This window comes from Oryx dammah, unplaced genomic scaffold (genome assembly GCF_014754425.2).
Source record: "Oryx dammah isolate SB20612 unplaced genomic scaffold, SCBI_Odam_1.1 HiC_scaffold_4, whole genome shotgun sequence".
NCBI lineage: Eukaryota > Metazoa > Chordata > Mammalia > Artiodactyla > Bovidae > Oryx > Oryx dammah.
In genome coordinates this window covers 21,988,784-22,011,360 of record NW_024070188.1, presented here as the reverse complement: position 1 = coordinate 22,011,360, position 22,577 = coordinate 21,988,784, and the positions used below count along the sequence as shown (strand labels likewise).

The 22,577-nt window shown below is 39.5% G+C and overlaps 2 protein-coding genes across 3 annotated transcripts in view; one reads left to right on the top strand and one right to left on the bottom strand.

Moving 5' to 3' along the window:
- Positions 1 to 22,577, top strand: part of NT5DC1 (5'-nucleotidase domain containing 1) — a 111,975-nt gene that overhangs the window by 13,787 nt on the left and 75,611 nt on the right. The window contains exons 5-6 of one of the 2 annotated variants that reach the window (XM_040238455.1): positions 201 to 280; positions 3,670 to 3,754. In XM_040238455.1, the coding sequence (XP_040094389.1) occupies positions 201 to 280; positions 3,670 to 3,754 (165 nt within the window). The remainder of the gene's footprint in view (positions 1 to 200; positions 281 to 3,669; positions 3,755 to 22,577) is intronic. The other variant, XM_040238456.1, reaches the window with a different exon arrangement.
- Positions 5,105 to 13,218, bottom strand: COL10A1 (collagen type X alpha 1 chain). Its single transcript, XM_040238454.1, has 3 exons — positions 13,155 to 13,218; positions 12,487 to 12,655; positions 5,105 to 7,934 (listed from the first exon to the last, which is right to left on the bottom strand). Exons 2-3 carry the CDS (start codon positions 12,638 to 12,640, stop codon positions 6,064 to 6,066), a joined length of 2,025 nt encoding a protein of 674 aa, XP_040094388.1. The 5' UTR covers positions 12,641 to 12,655; positions 13,155 to 13,218; the 3' UTR covers positions 5,105 to 6,063.

The following is a 22,577-nucleotide window of genomic DNA, read 5'->3' as shown; positions in this document are numbered from 1 at the left end:
ATAACTTTTTTATATTAATAGAGTCATTATAGTGAAGCCTTCTTTAAAAGAGAATGGATGACAGGGTAGTAGAGTGGTTCTGAATTGAAATAGAAGCCCCTTTAAGTAACTAAACCAAAATATAGCCTCTTTAGCCAAGTTTCCGTATCACATAAATGAGGCATTAATTTGATCCCAGTTTAAAATTGTGTTCTTTTTAGGAAAATACTACTTTTATGATAACTACTTTGACCTGCCTGGAGCTCTTCTATGTGCCAGAGTGGTAGACTCTTTAACAAAGGTGAGTGGGGCCTCATTTCTTAGAAACTGTGGTATGTTATTTGGCCATAAATCGGAGGACTTTGAGCTTCCCTGGTAGCTTAGATGGTAAAGAAACCATCTGCAATGCAGAAGAACTGGCTTGAGAAGGTCCCCCGGAGGAGGGCATGGCAACCGACCCCAGTATTCTTGCTTGGATAATCCCCGTGGACAGAGGAGCCTACATGTACAGAGGGCTACAGTCCATGGTATCGCAAAGAGTCCGACATGACTGAGCAACTAAGTGCACACACACACAGAGAGAACTTAATTATATATGTCTTTTGAGTTGAGAGTTTACTCAGTTTCCTTCCTTTCAGAGGTTACCAAGGAGGAAAGACATAGAGAAATTGGTCAAAGTATTTTTGGAAAATTGAATAACGACCATACCTAAGGATAATAAACCTGTTCTCCAGCAGAGGGTGCAAAAGTCTAGAAAAAGAAAATATCAAACCTGCATGTGGAGAAATACTTCTTGGTTTCATTAGCAGAGTTTTTTAAATAAAAGAAATGTAAAGAAATTCCATGAGTCTTTTTAAGCATTGTTAGATAGTATAAAACCAGAAAAATGGGATGAAATGTTAAAAATGATCATTTGAGCATAGTTTAATGTATATAGTTTTTTTCTTTGTCCTAGGTATCAGGATTAAATAGATCTCTGGTTATATCAGTTTATACTTAGAGCTTAAGAACTATGAACATAACTTGGTTTTATGCCAGAATCCCATTCCTTTTTGCCTATATTGTCTTTCAAAATGACAATGATGTTTCTGATAGGCCTCAGTTCAGTCGCTCAGTCATGTTTGACTTTGCGGCCCCATGGACTGCAGTACTTCAGGCTTCCCTGTCCATCACCAGCTCCCAGAGTTCACTAAGACTCATGTCCATTAAGTCAGTGATGGCATCCAACCATCTCATCCTCTGTCATCCCCTTCTCCTCCCACCTTCAGTCTTTCCCAGCATCAGGGTCTTTTCAAATGAGTCAGTTCTTTGAAACAGGTGGCCAAAGTATTAGAGTTTCAGCTTCAGGATCAGTGAACACCCAGGACTGATCTCCTTTAGGATGGACTGGTTGGATCTTCTTGCCGTCCAAGGGACTCTCAAGAGCCTTCTCCAACACTACAGTTGGAAAGCATCAATTCTTCGGCGCTCAGCTTTCTCTATAGTCCAACTCTCAGGTCCATACGTGACTACTGGAAAAATCACAGCTTTTACTAGATGGACCTTTGTTGGCAAAGTAATGTCTCTGCTTTTTAATATGCTGTCTAGGTTGGTCCTAACTTTGCTTCCAAGGAGCAAGTGTCTTTTCATTTCATGGCTGCAGTCACCATCTGCAGTGATTCTGGAGCCCCAAACAATAAAGTCTGTCACTGTTTCCATTGGTTCCCCATCTGTTTGCCTTGAAATAATGGAACCAGATGCCATGAACTTAGTTTTCTGAATGTTGAGCTTTAAGCCAACTTTTTCACTTTCTTTCACTTTCAACAAGAGGCTCTTTAGTTCTTCTTCGCTTTCTGCCATAAGGGTGGTATCATCTGCATATCTGAGGTTATTGATATTTCTCCTGGCAGTCTTGATTCCAGCTTGTGCGTCTTCCAACCCAGCGTTTCTCATGATGTACTCTGCATATAAGTTAAATAAGCAGGGTGACAATATACAGCCTTGACGTACTCCTTTGCCTATTTGGAACCAGTCTGTTGTCCATGTCCAGTTCTAACTGTTGCTTCCTGACTTGCATACAGATTTCTCAAGAGGCAGGTCAGGTGGTCTGGTATTCCCATCTCTTTCAGAATTTTCCACAGTTTATTGTGATCCACACAGTCAAAGGCTTTGGCATAGTCAATAAAGCAGAAATAGATGTTTTTCTGGAACTCTCTTGCTTTTTCCATGATCCAGCGGATGTTGGCAATTTGATCTCTGGTTCCTCTGCCTTTTCTAAAACCAGCTTGAATATCTGGAAGTTCACGGTTCACATATTGCTGAAGCCTGGCTTGGAGAATTTTGAGCATTACTTTACTAGCATGTGAGATGAGTGCAATTGTGCGGTAGTTTGAGCTTACTTTGGCATTTGCCTTTCTTTGGGGTTGGAATGAAAACTGACCTTTTCCAGTCCTGTGGCCACTGCTGAGTTTTCCACATTTGCTGGCATATTGAGTGCAGCACTTTCACAGCATCATCTTTTAGGATTTGAAACAGCTCAACTGGAATCCCATCACCTCCACTAGCTTTGTTCTTAGTGTTGCTTCCTAAGGGCCACTTGACTTCGCATTCTAGGATGTCTGGCATGAAGATCCTTTTTGTACAGTTCTGCGTATTCTTGCCACCTCTTTTTGATATCTTCTGCCTCTCTTAGGTCCATACCATTTGTGTCCTTTATCGAGCCCATCTTTGCATGAAATGTTCCCTTGGTATCTCTGATTTTCTTAAAGAGATCTCTTCTAATCTTTCTCATTCTGTTGTTTTCCTCTATTTCTTTGCATTGATTGCTGAAGAAGGCTTTCTTATCTCTTCTTGCTATTCTTTGGAACTCTGCATTCTGATAGGACTAGATGATGGTTTATTTTTGAATCAGAATTACAGTCATGTGTTTGTGAAAGTTTCTGTTGAGCCATAGTTCTGGCTTGTAGAAGTTGTTATGGGATGGAGTCAGCTTCTCATTTTATGGTGACTGTAACAAAGGCACTGGTCTTTAAATATCTGGGGCTTGATATAATTTAAATACTATCTAGTAGTTAGTCTTTGTTTATATAGAAGGACACTGGTTAATATCTCCAAGGAAGCATGGGGCTATAGGGTTGTGTATTTTCCTGTTTACTTGGTTTCTGGGTTTAAAAAAAAATACTTAGCATAAATGATTTGAATTTTGGATTAGAAACCTCCTTCATCTCACCTGTAGAGATTTGATGCTCTTGTATACTGAAACTCAGGTAAATGTGCACAGAATTGTAAAGTAACCAGCTTTTGCAGTTTTAAGGCTGCGGGCCTTTTAGCTCCATTGATGCCATGGTACAGGAAGTGACATATCCTGATACCTCCTAAGCTATAACATTGTGGATTTGTTCATGTGTTAAAAGTAATGTATATTGTTTAGACTTTATAATGCATGGAAATTTTTATCTTATTTGGGTTATATGGGTTACATTAATATTTAGTCATATGTATATACATCTCTATAGCCATGATTTTCATGGAAGATGTTTTTCTACAGTCCCATCTGGAAAAGTGAGAAGTTTATTAATCTATTTCCTAAAACATGAATCCCTATTATACAGTACAGTAATATTATAGTTGTTTGCTGAGTGTTTTCTACTATGCTTAAAAATAGAATTATTACATGTGTCACATTTGGACTTGTTTTTTTTTTTTCTTTAGCAGAACAATGGTCAAAAACCATTTGATTTTTGGAAGGACATAGTTGCTGGTATACAACATAATTATAAGATGTCAGCTTTTAAAGGTGAGTAATGTGAAGAGAGACTATTTCTTTTATTTGTTCATTGGAAGATCATTGCTTCACAGTGTTGCGGTAGTTTCTGCCATACATCAGCACGAATCAGTCATGGTTGTCCATCCCCCTTCCTTGTTCGCCTCCCTCCCACCCCGCCCAGCCCTCTAGGCTGTCACCAGGTGCAATGTGGTGTTATGTGGTCCCACTTGTCATCTGTTCTTCACATGAGAGTATGTGTATGTCTGTGCTACCTTCTCAACTTCTGCTGCCCTCTCCTTCCCCGGCTGTGTCCACAAGTTCATTCTCTGTGTCTCCATTTCTTGGAGAGAGGCTTTAGATGTTTGTTCAGTGCTGTGCATCTGATGAATTACTTTGAAGGTACCTATTTTTTATGTACCTTAATTAGGATTTAAGTTGGCCCTAGATATTGCTATAAAGTTGATACTGGTTATATTCTAAGAGCTGCTTTTCTTCATGTCTGTTTAATGGCCATCATCGCCAGTATTCTAAGAGATGCTGTCTTTTACATGCTTACCAATAGGACTCTTGTGGATACCCCAGAATTTGGTCTTTCTTGGCTTGGAAATGAGATTGGTGACAGCTGTAACCATTAGTGTAGTAATTATAGACAGAGAGGAAGAGTGAAAATTCTGTTTGTAATTTTTAAAAACAGGTTGAGCTCACATAGAATGGGAGCAGAGATCACCAACCCAAGCCCAAGCTTTTACAGTTCCATCAACAGGTTTGCTTGGGTTACACAGAAACATTGCTTCTAAGGCATTAAGAGATGCCTTTATAGTATGGTACCTCAGTGACTTGAACCAGACTGTCCTAATTGAGCCAGTGGACTGATGGATGCTCACAGGCAGTGTTTTTCAGCTGAGAAAAATAAAAATGTTGCTGTTTGATTGGCATAAAAATTCTTGCCTGCCTTTTAATGTCATTTAAGCCATCAAAATGATCCTAAATATTATGACTAAAAACATGTCAAGGCAGTGAATAACTGCAGAATATTTGTTCAAACTACATGTTTCTCTGCTGCCTGCTTCTTTCCTTCCTAGAAGAATATCACTGCCTTGGGTGATTGTCTTACATTTCTGTTCCCAGTCACCAGCCCTTCACCCTTTAGGTCACATGTGGTTCTGTTTGATGGCTTTTCACAGTCCACAGTGAGTGCTCGGGTGTGGAAATGCCCATCTCCAGTAGAAGGGTATATCCATGACCCTTGCAAAAACTACCCACCACTTTATCATTTTACTTTTTATTAACTTTGTAAAATGAAAACCCTTAATAGAGTGGTTGAGAATAGCAAATTGCTGGTTTCAAATAAATTCAACATAATCATCTGTTGATGTTATTTTATTGCATTGTAAATAAGGAGTAGATAAAACATTTCATGAGGCACAGCTTATGAGTTTTAAACAGAAACATTAAAATACAGTACAGAGCAGAAATAAATATCTTTTCATTTCTAGTCAGATTTTGAAACCCTTGATATTACAATTTCACTGGAATGGGAGGCTCAAGGTACATATGCTAATACTCTATAAACCCACAAAATCATATTAACATTATATAAGACTCAAGAAGTCATTAAAGCAAATTAATCACACTTGTGTCAAATAAATAAAATAGGTTAGACACCATTTCCAAGTTTTAAAGGGTATATAGAAAGCTTTCAGCAATCCACAGAAAAATTTGAAAAGGTTCATGACTAAAGCACCTTGCATTTCAGATTAACTTTAACATTAATATTTTGGGTTTCTTATGAGAGCTGTGAAAAGTCTATATGCACCTGTATACTTGAATAGATGTTGACAAAAGGGGCCACTTAAACCTTCAAGTAATGCACCATCAGAAAGGTCTTAGGGTATATAGTGTTTTTTAAATTTGAATATTCAAGTATTTAAGTCCCATAAAGATATATGAACTCTCCTGAATGTTTTCTGGAAATTTTCCTGTTAATTGTCAGAAACAGACTTATTTTTAAAAGGAAATGCTGAACTTCTGAAATCAAATTTGACATGATTTCACATCACATTTCAGGGTTTTTTGTGATCATTTTTTTAGCTTTTCAGGATGAAATTTTTAAATAGTGAAGGAGTTCACAGAAAACTCTTAGGAGTTTTAGGATTGCTGACTAGAAACTCAAGAGGATCTTCACATATGTTTACCGTATCTGAGAGCTCAGACCTGTACTTTGGAAAACTAAAATTGGTCACATTTTTTCAGCCTACCTCCATATGCATTTCACGGGATGGGGTGGAGTTGGGGAATGCCTTTTCAAGCAGATTTGTGTTAGCTCGGTGAGAATATGCTCACATTGGAGCCACCAAGAATCCTGAGAATGAGGAGTGGACGTACTCAGAGGAGTACAGTCCGTTTGAGCCTGCATTGGGCAGCTGGAGCCACACCTGGTCGTTCTCGGTGAGGTCGATTACGGCGCTCCCTGAAGCCTGATCCAGGTAGCCCTTGATGTACTCATCATAGGTGTACATTACAGGGGTGCCATTCTTATACAGACCTACCCAAGCATGGGTCCCTTTGACATGTATGTGGTAAGAGAAGTAATATATCCCTGGAATCTTACAGGTAAAGATTCCAGTTCTTGGGTCATAATGCTGTTGCTTGTTATATAAGATCTTATCAAATGGGATAGGGGTACCTATAGCTGGGTAAGCTTTGGAGAGGATAACAGTGAAAGCAGACACTGGCATTCCTGTTACACCCTGATTGGCACTAACAAACGGCCTTTGGCCTGCCTTTACAAAGTCCTCGGGCAGGGCTGCTTGGCCTGGAGGGCCTGGGGGCCCTGGGGGCCCTGGGAGGCCAGGCTCCCCAGCATTGCCTCTTGGTCCTGGAGGCCCTGGTGGCCCAGTAGGTCCATTGAGGCCCTTGACTGCTATGCCAGCTGGGCCAGGAGGCCCTGGAATTCCCGCATCGCCTTTGGATCCAGGGAATCCTGGAATGCCTGGTGGCCCAATGGGACCTCTAGTACCTGGTATTCCAGGGACACCTCTGGGCCCAGCCTCACCGTTGTGTCCAGGCACTCCCTTAGCTCCTGCTGGACCCACAGGGCCTGGGAGACCAGGGGATCCTGCGATTCCAGGGTCACCTTTTGGGCCCGGCAACCCTGGGTTACCCTTGGGACCATTGAGACCTGGTTCTCCTGGGTACCCTGGTTTTCCATCTAAGCCAGAGGAGCCCCTTTCTCCCTTTGCCCCAGGGTTTCCTGCAGGCCCCACTGGCCCCATCTCACCTTTAGGGCCTGGGAGCCCGGGGTTGCCTTGGATGCCTTTTGGTCCTTGGGGTCCCATATTCCCTGAGGGTCCGGGCAGACCTGCTTCCCCAGGATGACCTGCTGGGCCTTGTTCCCCTTTGGCACCTGGACTCCCTGGAAGGCCCACAGGTCCTCTTTGTCCCTTCAGGCCTGGCAAGCCTGGTTTCCCAAAGCCGGGAGCCCCTGGGAGCCCAGCTGTTCCTGGAGCCCCAGGGTGACCTTTCATCCCTGGGATCCCTGGCTGGCCTGGAGTTCCAGGGGCTCCTGGCTTTCCAATGCCTTCTGGCCCTTGTTCCCCAGGAGGGCCTTGGGGGCCTGGTGGGCCGGCTGGTCCGCTTTCCCCTGGAACACCCTGATCGCCTTTGAGGCCTGGCTGTCCTGGTAACCCATTTTCACCTCTTTTCCCCACTCCAGGAGGGCCAGGCGGTCCCGTGGGACCTTGAGGACCTGGGAGGCCCCTCTCACCTGGGCGGCAAGGAGCACAATACCCCGTTTCCCCTTTCTGTCCATTCAGCCCAGGGACCCCTGGTGCACCCTTTTCTCCAGTAAAGCCCCTGGGACCTGGTTCTCCTGTAGGTCCTTGTGGCCCAGGTTTTCCTGGAACAGAAATGCCAGCTGGGCCGGGGCTTCCAGGTGGCCCTGGTGGGCCCCGTGGTCCTGGTAAACCAGCTGGTCCAATGTCTCCTTTTGGTCCATTTAGTCCTCTCTCTCCTTGTTTTCCTGGGAGTCCTGGCAAACCTGGCTTCCCAGTGGCTGATGGTCCCGGTGGTCCTGGCAACCCTGGCTGTCCTTGGGGCCCAGGACTTCCGGTGCCGGGTTTCCCTGGTGGTCCTGACGGGCCTGGGTGTCCTCGAGGTCCAGCGGGGCCTGGTGGACCGGGGATACCCTGCTCTCCTCTTAGTGACACGCCTGAAAGACAGGCACAGAACACATGGGATAAGGGGTTAGTGATGCTAAGGAACCACTGCTTCTCACAATATAAACGAGGACAGGGTATTCATTGCAGTGTCAGACAGACCATTTTGGCAGATGAGTCTTAAATTGTTCTAGACAATTTTATTGTTTTCAGGCATTTATATTGTTTTAAAACATACTGCTAGAGAAGATGGTTTCACAAGACCGTGGCTACCATCATACTCTCATTATGTCCTAGTGATCCATGAAAATAAGCTGGGATTGAAACATTCATTTAGAATAAGAGTGCATTGGAGGTAAACTTACTAGCACATTTATTATAGGAAAATCGTCTATCTAGAAAAAGGAAAAGGAAAAAATGGCATTTGATAGGAAAAGAGGAAAAAGGCAAGTACAGAATAAAAAAGGAACAGGTTAAGAACTAAAACAACTTTCCTTCACAAAAGCTATCCTATAAGATAAAGGAGAAACACAGTCTGTTTTAATTTACATCTGCCATGACCCTGCTGTAAACAGTTTAGATTTTGGGTTTTCTTTCGTTTGGTTGTTTTTGACCTCATTGTACAAAGCATGAGCTCTTATGTTCTCTGTTATTGACTTAAAATTGAAAGAAGGAATTAGAGAATTAATGTGCAAGGTACATAAAATAGTATTAAAATGGTTAAATAAAATTTTCTTTGATTAATGCAGATATTGTTGATTTCATAGATCTGTGGGTTCATTTGAGCTAAATACTTCTAGTATAGTAAATTTAAACTAAAAAATTATTCAGTGCCTGTAATGTGAAATCTGTTATTGAACTGTAAGTATAAGAAAAGTACAAAACACATCCTGTAAGAACTGTAGTCCTAAAGGGAATAAAACAAGTGTCCGTGTGATAAGTGCTTTAAGAGGTGTCCAGAGTTTTGGTTTTAGTCATTCAAAGGTGGGGTGTAACAGAGCATGGCCGGCTTTAGGATACACTATTGGGGAAGTATCACCCTGTCAAAGGACCGTTAGGCAGCACTATCATAGGCCTCTAGATAAAAGTCTTTTTTTCTCAGAAATTCTTCTATATTAGCAAAGATGGTAATGAAATTACTTACGTTTTTAAATATCTACTTGCAGGATTTATTTAAAATTAATTTTCTGTTTAATAAATTCTCAGAAATATAGTTAGAATGTCTGTGTATACTATTAATATTAGATTCTTATGCTGTCAGAAAATGGTTCTTAGTAATGGTAGATTTAGTAGATGTCAAAGTAGTTGAGTAGTTTGGTCAAAACCCTGAAAATGACTTAGAACTGTGACTTTTGAGCTCCATCTTTTTTTGTATAAAACATGTTAATATGCTTCAACTCCATTTAACTAAATCTTTAATGGCTTTACATATCAAAATGAAGACTAAAATGAAATTGATATTAAAAGAATTGAAAATTGCCTTTGAAAATATATTTTTATGGGTATAATTTCTTTTAAATGTTAACTGGTACATTACTGTATTTTTTAAATCTTTCATATTAATTAACTGGCATGTAAGAAGTAGTCAGCCAATAGTAGTTGCTAATGTATACTCTTGGATAGAGATGTTCCTGATATTTGGAAAACATTTGATAATACATGAAGTATAAAATACAGAGCATAGGCATTAAAACATATACTGAAATAGGAAAATCATTTGAGTATCTTTATATGTTGTACTAATTAGAAGTTCTATTTCATTTTTCAAACAAATGTGTAGTTTTATTTACCCATTGATTTTCAGAAAATGACATGAGGAAAAAGACTATGAGAAAAATTAATTTATGGAAAAGATTTCCATATATTAGCACATATTGTTGGTGATGTTACTGTACATATGTGATATATCTATATGAATGAGTGTTAATGCCTTGCAAATAGAATAAATGAATAAAGGCTTTCTTAATGGTTTGCAGTAAAATAGGACATTTTTAAAATGCAAATCATATTAAATTGGGGTTTGCTTCAGAATCTTATAAAGATCATGTCTATATAAAAATAATTGTCTTGGTCTGGTTGGAAATCTGTTTAACTGGTAAAGTAGAGAGGAAAAGCAAGTTTTGCTGTGAATGACTGAATCGAATCCAATTTGAGACTGAAACTCCAAAGACAGCGATCTCTGTCACTTAGAATGTTACCCTGGCAGGTTGCAGGAGAGGTTTCTTAAGTGCCCACAGAGTGGTTACCTGTGTCAGAGTGTGCTCCGGTGCACTCACCAGTGATGGAGCCCTCTGCAGCATCATTTAGTGTGCTCTGACTGAGTCCTCTTAACCTGTTTGAACAGGTGTGCCTAGCAACTGCACAGGAGCTCCTTGTCTATCTGTTAGCAGTTCAGTGTTTCACTATATAAACTGTGGGCTTTTGTCTTCATTTATTTGCTGCTAGATGGAGAAGGTAATGGCACCCCACTCCAGTACTCTTGCCTGGAAAATCCCATGGATGGAAGAGCCTGGTGGGCTGCAGTCCATGGGGTCGCTAAGTCGGACATGACTGAGCGACTTCACTTTCACCTTTCTCTTTCATGCATTGGAGAAGGAGATGGCAGCCCACTCCAGTGTTCTTGCCTGGAGAATTCCAGGGACGGGGGAGCCTGGTGGGCTGCCGTCTATGGGGTTGCACAGAGTTGGACATGACTCAAGTAACTTAGCAATAGCAATAATGTATTTGTTTCTACTTTGTATTGCCAAGTAGACTAAAGTGGATTTAATAGTTAAAATATGGCTTCTAAATTTTTCATTTGTTAACAAGATATATTTTCACTTTTTCTATAAAAGGAAAACCAAAATGATACAGTATATTATGGTGAAAAGATAGAAAATATTTTAAACTTCTAATAGTGGTGGTGCATTTTATTTTAATTCAAACTGTTTGTTATGATCTTGTAAGCTACAAAAAAGTCTGAATTTGTGATCATACAGAGTGTAGTTCAGTACTGCTTGTCATAGCATTTCAAATTGCATTTGTTGCTTCAAGCAAAGTATCAGATTTTCTTGTATTTAATTCTTTTCCTGTTTTCTTTCTCAGACTGTGTTTGTATTTGAACATTGAAAGGTATCTATTGAGTACTTAGGCATTTATTTCTGATCATTAAGCTACCTTTCATGAAACATTTAAAATTTCATCTTTCTTCTTAAAAAGACAATCCTATACATTCAGTTTGCTAAAAATAGTTGTCTCCAGAAGCATAATTTTTAAATTTTATGACAACTATTCTTAGCTTTATAGGTTAAAATATGTAAGCATAATGGAAAAATACTATGGAAAAGAAATTTGTGTCCTACAGTCAGTTCATATTACTCAGTGTAATTCAGTAATGTAGCAGGCAGTTTGTGCCAGATAGCTATTAAATGAAATTGGTGAATATGAACCTAAAAGTTGCCCTTGCTTGAGGATTTGTTAGTACTTTATATACATGATATCAGTACCTTTCATAATAGTCAAGAAAGCTGAGCAGATGAAGAACAGATGCAAGAACAGAGTTAAAACTTACATAAGGCTACACCACCAGTTCTAGAGTAGTAGGAGGAGGAAGAGGAGGAGAGAAGTAATAATAGAAATAATGAAAGTAGTATGAAAAATAGAAGCAGTAGTAGTAATAGCTAACCCTTAAGTACTTTGGCCACCTCATGCAAAGAGTTGATTCATTGGAAAAGACTGATGCTGGGAGGGATTGGGGGCAGGAGGAGAAGGGGACGGCAGAGGATGAGATGGCTGGATGGCATCACGGACTCGATGGACATGAGTCTGAGTGAACTCCGGGAGTTGGTGATGGACAGGGAGGCCTGGCGTACTGCGATTCATGGGGTCGCAAAGAGTCAGACAGGACTGAGCGACTGAACTGAACTGAACTGAACTGAAGCACTTTGCATATTAACTAATTTAAGTCTCAGAACCGCCCTTTGAAATAGACATACGTGCCTTGTTTTACAAATGAGTGAGCTAAAGCATGGAGAGGATAAATAACTAACTCAGGGTTGCATAAAGCAGTTAGGTCTGTGCACTTAACTACTAAACTAAACCAAAATGCATTAAAAAAATTATGAGAATTGCTACTTCATTTGTCTATTAAATTTCTCTTGAGGGGATCTCATGTTATTTGATAGCTAAGACTCAATTTTGTATGGATTTGTAAGCTAGAAAAATAAGCTGTAAAAAGAAATGTGTGTAAGCATTTAGATATATAAACCTGCTACTCTTTTTGTGTACAATGGACAGTTATATTTAGTTAAAACAATTTAAACATGACTAATTTGGTTGGATTAACATGTCTAGGTTATGGGAATTATTTGTGCAAAAAGCACACATTTGAGGGAAAAAATTCTACACCTAAAGTTTCCTAATATTCTTTAGGTATTTCTGCTATTCTTGTGTAAAGGATATGAATGTTCTTGAATAGACCTACTTTTCCATTTTGGGCTATTTAAGGAGTTTGAAGGTAATTTAATGCCAAATCAAATTAAAAAAACATTTTGCTAAAGAGATCGTTAAGATTATATAAAGCAACAACTCAGTAGTTAATACAGCAAGATATGCAGTTCAGTTTACCTTTACCCTTTATGGCGTAAGGGATGAAGAACTGTGTCTTGGTGTTGGATGGTGGGCCTTTTATGCCCGTAGGTGTTTGGTATCGCTCAGTATAAAACACTCCATGAACCAAGTTCAAGGACATTAGCAGCAAAAGGGCTGTTTGTGGCAGCATGATCTCAGCTGGATTCTGAAAAACAGAAAAGAATCATTTCATACAGCTTCATTATTGACCTGTTTTATTTTTCTAATGTTGCATAGATGAATTCTTCATCTACTTTTTTAACCTTATTCTGTATATCTTGAATATATTCCATAAATTGAGAGTTATAATTGTTAATTATGTGAATATATGTCTTCGTCGGTTTTAAAAACCATATCCAGATAATCAAGTGAAAATAAAATTATTTCAATAAAAGAAACACAGAAACTATAGTTAGATGTCTGTATTAAATAACTCAAGATCTTTGATACAGACTGAAGTTACCAATAGTCTCAAAAACACTGAAATTCAGATTACAACATGTTTTTGCAAATATAGTTATAATTAAGACTGTATTTTACAGACAGCTACAAATTAAACTTTCTGAGTGATTTTAGTGGAAAGCCATTATTTTAAATCACAAAATAGCAAATAACTGAGACTCTTTTCCAAATACGCTGACCTGGAGATCTACTGGTGGACTTACCCGGACTCTGGGAGTTCTGGAGGTGGCTTCTTACCAGTGCTCTGTGCCTTGCCCTGTGCCCAGGTGAGCACTGCAGAAGATGCCCTCTCCAGAGCTGTCCTGCAGCATTTATACTGTTTTTCCCTTCCTCCGTGAGGTTACCCTGAGTTTAAGCTCCTCCCCCTGCCCCAGAGGTGGAAGCACTAATTATGGTGGAAAGTTCTATTGGGCAGGCATACAAGATCAGGTTGGACTCTCTTTGCCTTGTTTTCTTATTGAAAAATAAACTCTTTGTCTTAAATTTTATTAATAGTTTTAGCAATGCACCATCTTTTTCTGTGATTTTATTTTAGAAGTTATTACTCAGATGTTTAGGTTGTTCGTTCATGATGGGGTGATCCTAGCCCCTTTATATTTTTAGAAAGCACGTTCTTGTGTTACTTGGTTGAAAATACTTGGGAGTTTGTAAAAGTAGGGAAGTAAGTCTTTTGGAGGGGAGTGTGGGTTTAAACCATCACCTAAATTCTTCACTTATTACATAAAGCCATCAATGTGTCCATGAATGTTTCTAAACTTTTATGAAAATAGCATACCCCAATTCTTATTTTTAGGCTTGGAAGAAGCACAATGGCGAAAATGTGGGTATACTGTCTTGTATTTCAGGATCTTAATGTAAGCCCTCAAATGTTAATAAGAGAAATGTAAAATATGTTAGCATATAAACATTTTAGTTTTGCATTTAATTATTTAAAGTTTTTCAAACAGAAGCAAGACATCCATAAATTTAGAGAGCTGCCAGTGTAATTACCCTGAAGGATTTAAATTCATTGTTCACAACACTCTACTTACTGTGTTCAGTAGATGGCTTCAGATTTTATTGCTTAAATTTGGGTTTTATTTTAGAGTTGCAGTGGAGGAGGTACAAAAACCCTTAACTTGATAATATCATATCATATCATGTCCATTTAAATAAGGTTGCTGTGTTCATTTCAGAAGAAAACTAATCTTCAGACTTGCTTTCAGCTTTTTGTATTATCGGTTTGCCTTGCAGATTCCTTCTAGAATCTCAAATCAGCTCAGTTAGAAACCTTTTTCCCCCAAAAGATGAAAGTAAATGTTATCATTGTGATTTTCAGTAGTTAGTATTCTCTTTAACAATAATAGGAGACTCTTAAAATCAGTTTTCAGGATCCTAAAGAATCTAATAACAGCAAGTTGAGAGGGCAAATTCTGATTCTTATTTCATTTCGTCATTTTGGAGCTAAGTCATATCAACTTTATGGATGAAGTAGGTGAGAAGGAAAATTCCATAATAGGCATAGATACATCTTTTTTTTTTTTTTAAATCTCTGTAGAATTAAAGTGGCATGGATTCAGGATTGATCAGTAATTGAAATTAAATGTTTGACCAGTGGATGAGATCAGGGTTTGTTCTTTTTCTTCCTTCTTCCTCCCCTGCATGTAATTTTCTGCATATATTTTGAGCTAAGCCTTGCATAGCACCTTGTAGAAATATAAATGGATAATTGATCTCACTGCCTTCCTTTCTTTTAACTCACACTTTCAAACCTTTTATTGGTTGCTATATTTAAAAACTTACCATGTCTCTATATAATACTCACAGATTCATATGAAATATGACTTTTATATCAGTTCTGAGTAACAGAAGAATTGAAAAGTTTATATTGTATTTTCTATTCAGTCATTTTTATGGAAGTATAGTTGATTTACAATGTTATATTAATTTCTGCTGTACAACAATATGATTCAGTTATATATACACACACACACACACACTCTCTCTCTCTGTCTTTATTCTCTTCCATTATGGCTTCACATCGGATGATAAATATAGTTCCCTTTGCTATGCAATAGGGCCTTGTTGTTTATCTGTTCTATATATTCTGATCATTCTTGCATCATTTGAAAATTATCTATGGAATAATACTTTTTGTAATTATACTGTATCCTCTGCTACATCTGTAAGAGTCCACAAAAGATAAGAGAGAGAAAGGCTGCCTTTCAGGTACTATGGTTCTCTTGGGAAAGATTTGGAAGAAGTAAGTGGGTAACGTTATGGATGCCCTTGAATACTAGCTTACAGACTTTGTTTTAAAAGGATTTATTAGAAATTTATATTCCAGTATTTTTAGGTGTATATATGGTGACACATACTTATTTGTTTATAATTGAGACTGATACCTTGTTCGTTGTTATTCACGTGAAAATCCAAAGATTAATTCTCAGCTCTTCATTCTGTGCACCTGTGTAGACCATGTGTTTATCTGTGGTTGCTCCCAACTATTTCCAGAACTTTTCACCTTAACCTCTCTAGGTGTTCATTTTTTCATCAACACAATGAAAAGTTTGGATTAGTTTCTAAACTCCTCCCAACTTTAAAATTAGGTAATTCTTGTGCTTGAGGTATTTTGCTGTTTTCTGTGGTGAGACAGTGGGCTTGGCTCCATTTAGTAATTATTAGAGACAAAATCCATACCAAGTGGTCATATGTCTTCTTTGGGGGATATGTAAATATATGTGGGTATTTGTCATTCTATATTCCCATTTAATTTGGGGAAATGTGGTATCTTTATTGAACAAGCCTTGTACGTTCAACCCTTTTTGCAAATAGTGTGTTTATTTCAGTACAAGGAATCTGACTACTGTTTGCTTTGTTAGTCACATAAAAAGCACTGTCTTGTCCAAAACAGATTGTAGAATCAGAATATTTTCTAGCTTCACCCCACCCAATTGTGTATTTAAAGCTATTTTTATCCTAGGAGTTTGCCTGTAGCTGTTGAAAGTGACTAGACTGTGGCTTTATAATGAAAACCTATTCTACTTAAAGAACAGAAAGTCACGCTGTTTAAACTCAGCAACCTAAACGGTTTTTTTTTTTCAATATCAAATACGAAGATGTTTTTTGCACACTAGCATTTAGCTGCTATTAAGCTCACATGTCAGAGAAGGCAATGGCACCCCACTCCAGTACCCTTGCCTGGAAAATCCCATGGACGGAGGAGCCTGGTGGGCTGCAGTCCATGGGGTCTCGAAGAGTTGGACACGACTGAGTGACTTCACTTTCACTTTTCACTTTCATGCTTTGGAGAAGGAAATGGCAACCCACTCCAGTGTTCTTGCCTGGAGAATCCCAGGGACGAGGGAGCCTGGTGGGCTGCCATCTATGGGGTCGCACAGAGTCAGACACGACTGAAGCAACTTAGCAGCAGCAAGCTCACATATTCATTTTCACTTCCCAGGTTATCACTAATTCACCAGATATTTCTTGAGTACCTTCTACATGTCAGGTATGGTGGTAAAAGAGCTGGATGAATGATGTACAGCCCCCACCCTTATGGTGTTTAAACACTATAGGTGGTTCTCAACCTTCTTTCCACACTCCCACAGTCCTGAGGGACACAACACTGTTCTTTCTGTCTTTGGGATTCATTAAGATAATGGTGTTCAGAAACTGTATTTTGAAAAAGCTCCTCGGGTGAGCATGATGGACTTCTAAGTTAGACGGTCTTAGTCTGATATCAGTGTTCTATTACCAGCTTGTTAGTATTAGATACATAAATTTTGTTGTTTTTGTTCATGAGGCTTTTAGCTTTACTGTAGAAAAATTTCATCTTATCCATAGAAGTAGAGAGAATGGTAACCATGAATGTACCCACTACCCAGCTTAAACTAATCTCAAGTCACTGTCACTCAATCCTTCCTCTGTTCACCCCCACATTTTTAACAAATCCCATGAAAGTGAAAGCGAAGTCGCTCAGTCGTGTCTGACTCTTTGCAACCCCATGGACTGTAGTCTTCCAGGTTCCTCTGTCCATGGGATTTCCCAGACAAGAACACTGGAGTGGGTTGCCATTTCCTTCTCCAGGGGATCTTCCCAACCCAGGGATCAAACCCAGGTCTCCCACATTGTAGGCAGACACTTTACCATCTGAGTCACCAGGGCATATGTTGTACCAATTCATCTGTGAAATTTTAGTATATTTTTCCTGAAGGTAAGTTCTTTTTCTTTAAAATAGTATTTTCAACATAAACCCCAAATTAACTGTTTCTTAATATTATCAGATGCTTTAGTTCACTTCAGATTTCCTCAGTTATGTAGGTATACACACACACGCACACGTATGTATGGATGGATATGGATATACGTGCATACTTAAAATGTATATAGAGATACACAAACACATATATAGAATGTGCGCTTAGTCACTCAGCTGTATCTGATTCTCTCGGTGACTGCAAGGACCGAAGCCCTCCAGGCTCCTCTCCGTGGTTTTCCAGGCAAGAATACTGGAACAGATTGCCTTTTCCTACCCCCGGGGATCTTCCCGACCAGGGATTGAACCTCTGTCTCTTGGATCTCCTGCACTGGCAGACAGATTCTTTACCACTAGCGTCACCTGGGAAGCCCATATGTAGTATACATACATACATATCCATGGTTTTTTATTGATTATTGTTTGTTCAACTTAGATTCATGAATTTCCCTGAATTGACATGGCCCGTTAATGTAGGTTTCTTATCCACATCTCTTTTTTCCCTTTACAGCTTACTTGCTGAGAAACTGGGTCCTCTCGCCTGTAGTTTCCTACACTTCGGATTTTGCTATCACTTGACATGCTTCTCTGTATGCTGCATTTCCTGAAAAATTGGTAGTTAGATCTAGAGATTCAGTCAGATTTAGGTTTGAGATGTACACACACAAATACTTTTTAGCCAAGGGTACTTTGTAGATCCAGTGGGTGTTGTGTATTTTAATCATGAAACCTTTCATTGCTGGTTGTGTGTGATGTTGCTAGGAATGAGCATTATGTAGATATCCTAATTCTATCTTTCCTTCCTTGCTTATTAGCTTGAATATATATGTGTGTGTGTATAATCCATATATATAATGCTTACAATCCATATACATATATATTTGGGTTTCCAGGTGGTGTGGAGAAGGCAATGGCACCCCACTCCAGTACTCTTGCCTGGAAAATCCCATGGATGGAGGAGCCTGGTGGGCTGCAGTCCATGGGGTCACTAGGAGTTGGACACAACTGAGCGACTTCACTTTCACTTTTCACTTTCATGCATCGGAGAAGGAAATGGCAACCCACTTCAGTGTTCTTACCTGGAGAATCCCAGGGACGGTGGAGCCTGGTGGGCTGCCATCTATGGGGTCGCACAGAATCGGACACGACTGAAGCGACCTAGCAGCAGCAGCCAGGTGGTGCTAGCAGTAAAGAACCCACTTGCCAGTGCAGGAGACATAGGACCTGTGGATTCGATCCCTGAGTTGGCAAGATCCCCTGGAGGAGGGCATGGCAACCCACTTTAGTATTCTTACCTGGAGAATCCCCATGGACAGAGGAGCCTGGCAAGCTATAGTCCATAGGATTGCAAAGACTCAGATAGGACTGAAGTGACTTAGCATGCACTCATATAAGTATATATTTACACATGGATACATGAGCCAAAAGGTAATTTTGTTAACTATTATGATGTCCCCCTCCATAGGTATTGTATCATTTTCCATTTCCACCAGCACTGTGTGAGAGTTCCTGTTTTTCCACAGCCTCACCAATAGGATGTGTTATTTAGATTTTGTTGAACTTCTCGATATTTCCTCATTTTAGAAATGAAAATTGGGGTCTTGGCCTAGTAATTTTCCTTCTTCTTATTAAGTGTGTGACTGAGCACCTTTTCATATAGTTAAGACTATATTTTTAGCATAATCCTAGAAGTGGTCTGTTTCCTCTTTTTATGATATAGCTTGCATATGTTTTTTTCCCAGTTTATCTTTTTAGTTGACTCATAAAAGTTTTTGTAACATTTAAACTTTTTGCATAAACTTTTGATGCAGAATATTACTGTTCTTCACAGAGACTCAGAGCTAGCTATAAGGAACATTAAAGGTTATCTAGATCAGTCATTTTATTCTTCAAAGGAGAAAACTAGCTCTCTCTTATGGATGTCGTGTTCCCTGATGTTTAATCAAGTTGAGTTTCTGAAGTAAAGGGCTTTTGATGAGGGAGCCCATTGAGGGCAAACACCACAGATGAAGCTCATGTGTTCATGTCCTTACCTAAGCAGGATACTGACTTTCCTCTTCCTCTAATCTTTCAGTCTTTTAAGCCATGGAAATGAGGAAAGTGCCCAGAAGTTTAGTGAAGACACTTGGAGACCCCCAGCTTCCACCACCACCTAGCTGTACCTCATTCCTCTTGAAAACGTTTTGAAAGAACATTTGTCGATCCTATTACAAAACCCAAGAGCTAAAAATGATCTATTTGTGTAAATAACCTAATGTGGTTTAGTGGTTAGATAGCTGCTGAGGGCTGGAAAGGAGAAATTCATGCATAAAGACAGGTGTTGATGAAAAGCCCTGAAACTTCAGGCCAGGTCAAGAAAAACTGAGAGTCATTTGGAAAGTTTGAACAAAGGCTTTGTATTTTCTGTGGTGCATAAATTGCCACATTATTTAAAGAACTCATAGTTTTATGTCTCAGGTGCTTAATGAGATCACCACCTTTTCATAGTAACCTGCTGAGTTTAAAATACAGAGCTTCTTGGCTCCTTGACCTGAAATCTTCGAGGATCTCGGCCACCTAACAGGTTCTCCTCCATTCAAGTGTGTTCCTATTTTATTTACAAGTTCAGCTTCTCATGTGCAGTCTGCTAAGTTGGAAGGAGGAATTAGAGAGTTAAAGTATTAATTGGAGAAATCATGGGGTGATGCTTTTTATTTATATCTCTTTGTGCTCCCCCTCCCCCATTTATTATCATACACAGAACAGCTCCACGATCACTATCCATTAGAGGGTGAGAAGCACAGTTTCTGTGGCAACACAGACCACCAAGAAACCTGCCTTCAAGACTGATGCTCCTTGCAGCAGTAACTTGCTCATATAAGCAATTAAAATACACCCTGGAGTTTTCAGCTGAAGTAATGTGGAGCCTTCATCTACTTAATGTTTAGTCAGACACTTTGTTACCTGGCCAGAAGACCTCTCCCCTCACTGTAGGACTCAGGCTAAGGGACTACTGTTCCTGCTGTCTCTGGCTCCCAACTTCTTGCACCCTGGTCCCCTCTTTAGTGAAATCCCTCAAGTCTGCTTACTAGCTTTCAGATTTTTAAAGTAAGTACTATTTAGAGAACATGTAGAAAATCGAAAATAAATTTATACACCATAGGGATATAACAGCTATTAATAGTAGTATCTCCTCTCTACATTCCCCACCCCCCATGACCTGTTTAGTTCTAAGCTTCTGTCAGTCATACTTAATCAATCACCTGTGGCAAAGTAAATCTTGCCACTTCTGATCCTAGTAAGGCTGAAATGTAGAAACTGTATGGTCCTATTCTGTTTTCTCTTCTTTTTATTAAGAACTTTGAAAGGTGAAGAAAGATGTATGTGAAGTGGTAGAACGGTGTCTGGGAATGCTCAGTAAATGTGAATGATGAAGGTATCCACCCCGATGTCGAAGAATTAAATACCTCTGACATTATATTTGAGCCTCTTCATAGTGCTAGTCTTCCCCAGTGTTTGTTGAACTTTGAATCTCTACTTTGTGCCAGATGTTAGGTTAGATGCTGCTAACCTGGCTTCCCTGGTGGCTCAGTGGTAAAGAATCTGCCTGCAGTGCAGGAGCCGCGGGTTTGATTCCTGAGTGGGGAAGATCCCCTGGAGGAGGCCATGGCTACCCACTCCAGTATTCTTGCCTGGAGACTCCCATGGGCAGAGGAGCCTGGTGGGCAGTCCAGAGGGCACAAAGAGTAGGCCACAATTGAAGTGATCTCACACACACAACCTGCTACTGATGATCTTACTCTCGTGAAGGAGACAGATACCAAACACAGCCTCCTACAGCCTTTGCTCTGGCTTTTTTATAATCCAGATTTCATGGATTCTGGTGTGAAACCATCTTCCAGATCATCACACTTTTTAATTGTTGATGAATGTAAGTCAAGGACTATTGGTTATTTACCACTGAAGCTCCATTCTGCACAGATAGTGCCTGGTACAGAACATGGACCTTGTAAATATTTGCTGAAGGAAAGAATTAAGAGCTTTAGGAGACCAGATTTCAGTGTTTACTGAGTGTGGGCATCTTGTCTCATATTTGTGGGCACTCGGGTGGATCCTTTTGCATAGTGTTGGTTTGAATCTGAGTCTTTTCAGTCTCTGTTTAACCTTAAAATAACTCTCAATTCTTATGGAAGTCACAGCTTCCTACATGGCTTTGGGAATTAACAACTGCTTCCCAAAAGCCATTTTGCAAAAGAAAGTAACTGTGGCTTCTGTTCTAGAGACTGTGTACCTTCAACCCTCCTACTGGTAATCAAGTTAGAATTTCAGAGTAAGATCTTCCAAAGACAGTATTCCTCTAGGTAGCCATGGTTGGGGGTGTAGAGTTAAGGGTGTAGGTGTAGGAGAGGGGCTGAATAGAGAGAGAAGGAAGAGGAGCCCATACTCTTGGGAACTTACAGGGATTTCTTTAAATGTCTCAGAAACCTGAACTGTATAATTTTAGAGCAACAGATAACTTTTAGACTAGCCTGTGCTTTATTTTCCAAATTTTTTCACCCATCCATACCTCATTTACTTGTTGATATACCAATTCATTAAAATCCTCAAAGTATTAAACACATATGCCAGGAAATAAAAATAGGCTCATAGACTACTGACAGCATTTATTAATTCTTTCCCTGCCCAGACTACCTGTTAGCATCTTCTTTCCTGAATGTGACCCTTAAAGGGAAAATAAATTATTGTTTGGAGTTTGATTTATAGATATCTTAGAACATTAAAATTTGTAAGATGAAAAATTTGAGACATTCAGTATCATCAGAAAAAGAATATTTGAGCTGCAAGAAATACTAATCTTATTAAGTACTAGACTGATACTTACATTTTGTCTGAAGCAGACATAAACCCGTTTTTTATGACTCATTAAGTCTTCTAGATAACAATAATTACACATATATACACACATACCTCTATTTGTTAGCAAACTTATGTTTGAGCAGAATTAACTTTTTTCCGTTAAAACCACAAGTAATACATCACTTCATTTAATGAACAACATAATAGAATTTTGATAATTTAACTTATGAGTGAGTGAGTGAGTGAAGTCACTCAGTCGTTTCTGACTCTTTGTGACCCTGTGGACTGTAGCCTACCAGGCTTCTCTGTCCATGGGATTCTCCAGCAAGAATACTGGAGTGGGTTACTATTTTCTTCTCCAGGGGGTCTTCCCGACCCAGGGATTGAACCCGGGTCTCCCGCATTGGAGGCAGACGCTTTAACCTCTGAGCCACCAGGGAAGCCCCACCCCCACCCCCCGCCAGTATTTTCCATAAGTTATACTTAGTATTTACTCTAGCTTCATTATACTTTAATTCAGTCAAAAGATACTTCTTAGCTAAACCTCAAGCAC